This window comes from Sabethes cyaneus, chromosome 1 (assembly GCF_943734655.1).
Source record: "Sabethes cyaneus chromosome 1, idSabCyanKW18_F2, whole genome shotgun sequence".
NCBI classification, from domain to species: Eukaryota; Metazoa; Arthropoda; class Insecta; order Diptera; family Culicidae; genus Sabethes; species Sabethes cyaneus.
The window spans coordinates 89,700,134-89,703,209 of NC_071353.1; the positions used below are offsets into that span (position 1 = coordinate 89,700,134).

At 36.6% G+C, this 3,076-nt stretch overlaps 1 protein-coding gene across 1 annotated transcript; it reads right to left on the reverse strand.

The window, feature by feature from the left end:
* Positions 1–1,020: 1,020 nt before the first annotated feature.
* LOC128745927 (GATA zinc finger domain-containing protein 14-like) lies at positions 1,021–2,781 on the reverse strand. Its single transcript, XM_053842988.1, has one exon. The coding sequence runs from the start codon at positions 2,779–2,781 to the stop codon at positions 1,021–1,023; it is 1,761 nt and encodes a 586-aa protein (XP_053698963.1).
* Between the last annotated feature and the right edge of the window lie 295 nt (positions 2,782–3,076).

The following is a 3,076-nucleotide window of genomic DNA, read 5'->3' on the forward strand; positions in this document are numbered from 1 at the left end:
TGAGCTTATAGAAGGCTTCGACAGCCATTTCTACATTGTTTTCATTTCAAAATACATGTTGCCAATTAATATTGTGAAGCCTTTGTTTTATGTTCCCATAATTTGCGGACTGAAAGTCCGATACTTTTTCATATTCGCACTCGTAGGGTCGCAGATTTTCATGTATAAATAACGAATATTCGATGGCGGTATGAAATACCTCGTTTTTCCATAATGGAGTTTGCGATTCAGTTACGCAGAAGTCTTCGCCTATGTTAGTAAACAATAAGTCTAAGTAGCAATCTTGCCTATTCTTTATGTGATTAATCTGATAAAGGTCCAAGTTGGCAGATTTGTCAAATATTAATTGCAAGGTTTCGTTTTCACCAACGACTGGGAAAAGAATGCTCTCGTTGTCAATGTCTGTAATGAAGTCAAGATTGCGTTGGTTGAAATCTCCGTATATGTGAAGCTTTATTTCAGGAGAGAGATCAGATAAGACATTTTCCGCGACTTCAAAAAACTTTTCATAGTATTCTTTACGTGCATTGTTTGGAGGAAAATAGACGGACGCAAAGACATGTGTCTTACCAGCTATTCGTGCTTTCGCCCATACATGTTCAAATTCGGTAAATGATGGAGTGATTATGATGTCTGAGTCTAGCTCTGATAGAATAGCAATTAATACACCGTCACCTGATTTCATTTCAGACAATTGATAATTACGATCATTTCTATAGACATTATATCTATTACCAAAAACTTCCTCGCTATGTACACTATCATCCCAACTAGTTTCGGTTACAAGAATTATAGAAAAGGAGCAACATAAGATATTCTTTTGAATTTCATTAATTTTGTGAGCACTTCGCATGCGGTTTAGATTTTGGCAGTATACCGAAACTTCAGTTACCGTAGAATAATTAAGCGAAGAAGTTGATGGGATTTCAATTATTTTGTATATTTTCCAAGCAATGTTTGGAATGAGTATTAATAGTAGCGTGGTTATTAAACATATTTACCGAACTATGATTCATTTCATCAAAAACACGAGTGTTGCTGCGAGCAAGCCATACAATGTGTAGCAGAAGAATTAGATGCCATCGGTCGTTGCGGTTCATCATTTGTTGTGTAAGAGTTGAGCGTTTCTCCCCGCTGAAATTGTATTGCAGGTCTCAAAGGTGGTCCAGAAAAGTGATGTCTAGCAGCCGCAAGTAGTACTCTATCCGGGGGAAGATGATTTCGATGATTGCTGATGTTATTGTGTTGTGGATGATCGAAAGAAATATAGCTGTTATTCCTATTGTTGTTGTAATTATTTCTGTTGATATTGTTGTTATTCCTGTAGTAGTTGTAGTTGTTATTCCTATTGCTGTTATTGTTATTCCTGTTGCTGTTGTTGTTATTTCTGTTGTAATTGTTGTTGTTGTAATTTCTGTTGTTGTTGTTGTTGTTGTTGTTGTTGTTGTTGTTGTTGTTGCTGTTGTTGTAGTTGTTGTTGTTGTTGTTGTTGTTGTTGTTGTTGTTGTTGTTGTTGTTGTTGTTGTTGTTGTTGTTGTTGTTGTGATTGTTGTTGTTGTTGTTGTTGTTGTTGTTGTTGTTGTTGTTGTGATTGTTGTTGTTGTTGTTGTTGTTGTTGTTGTTGCTGCTGCTGCTGTTGTTGTTGTTGTTGTTGTTGTTGTTGTTGTTGTTGTTGTTGTTGTTGTTGTTGTTGTTGTTGTTGTTGTTGTTGTTGTTGTTGTTGTTGTTGTTGTTGTTGTTGTTGTTGTTGTTGTTGTTGTTGTTGTTGTTGTTGTTGTTGTTGTTGTTGTTGTTGTTGTTGTTGTTGTTGTTGTTGTTGTTGTTGTTGTTGTTGTTGTTGTTGTTGTTGTTGTTGTTGTTGTTGTTGTTGTTGTTGTTGTTGTTGTTGTTGTTGTTGTTGTTGTTGTTGTTGTTGTTGTTGTTGTTGTTGTTGTTGTTGTTGTTGTTGTTGTTGTTGTTGTTGTTGTTGTTGTTGTTGTTGTTGTTGTTGTTGTTGTTGTTGTTGTTGTTGTTGTTGTTGTTGTTGTTGTTGTTGTTGTTGTTGTTGTTGTTGTTGTTGTTGTTGTTGTTGTTGTTGTTGTTGTTGTTGTTGTTGTTGTTGTTGTTGTTGTTGTTGTTGTTGTTGTTGTTGTTGTTGTTGTTGTTGTTGTTGTTGTTGTTGTTGTTGTTGTTGTTGTTGTTGTTGTTGTTGTTGTTGTTGTTGTTGTTGTTGTTAATATTTCTACGGTTGTTGATATTAGTCCGGTTATTATTACTGTTATAGTTATTTGATCCTCTGTTATGATTGTGACTCCTGTTGTTGTTGTTGTTGTTGATGTAGTTGTTGTTCATAGTAGCACGTAGTTGACGTTGAGAGCGCTTCTTCCGATTTCGCCACGCCTTGAATTCCTTAAGTTCCTGCATTTCGCGTCGTTTTATTTTTTCATCGTATTTCTTCCAGTCAGCAGACCAACGCTTTGTAGAACCAACGAATCGCCATCCCGAATAATCATTGCCAATATCATTATTCAATTCCTCAGCTATGCTAAGAGCGGGTGCATGTTGGAGGGATTCTAATTGAGTAACTTTTTCCGATAAATTGTGTATCGCACCCATAATCTCTGCTGTTGGCCAATTATATAACATGTCAGCAGAGATGGCACCATCATTTATTACATTAGACGTAGTTGAAATCGATTTAATTTCTTCGCTGATCAGTTTCAAGTCAGCTGAAATTGATGACGTCATTGTTTGTAACGTAGCAGCTATGTTATCGTTGAATGTTTGCATCGCTATTTCCATGATATAGGTCACATGGTTTTTAATCGACGCAGCATTACCAGCTGTGTTTCTGCCGGCCGCCAGCTCTTTTTTAACGTCAGCGATTTGTGTTTCAATGCGCTCGATCGTTTCATGTATGGCGCATACATTGTTTTGCTGTGTTGTTCAATGAATCACTTCGGAGTGATTATTAATTACTTCAACTAACTGGGCTTGTTCCGCAGTTAGCGATTTCAGATCTATAGCGACATTTATTAGTGTTTTGCAAGAACTGCAGCACGGCAGTATATATGCCAGTGGGTCGATCTTTCTGTCT

Excerpts from the sequence above, each read along its gene's own strand:
- LOC128745927 (XM_053842988.1), bottom strand. The coding sequence starts at position 2,781 with ATGGAAATAGCGATGCAAACATTCAACGATAACATAGCTGCTACGTTA.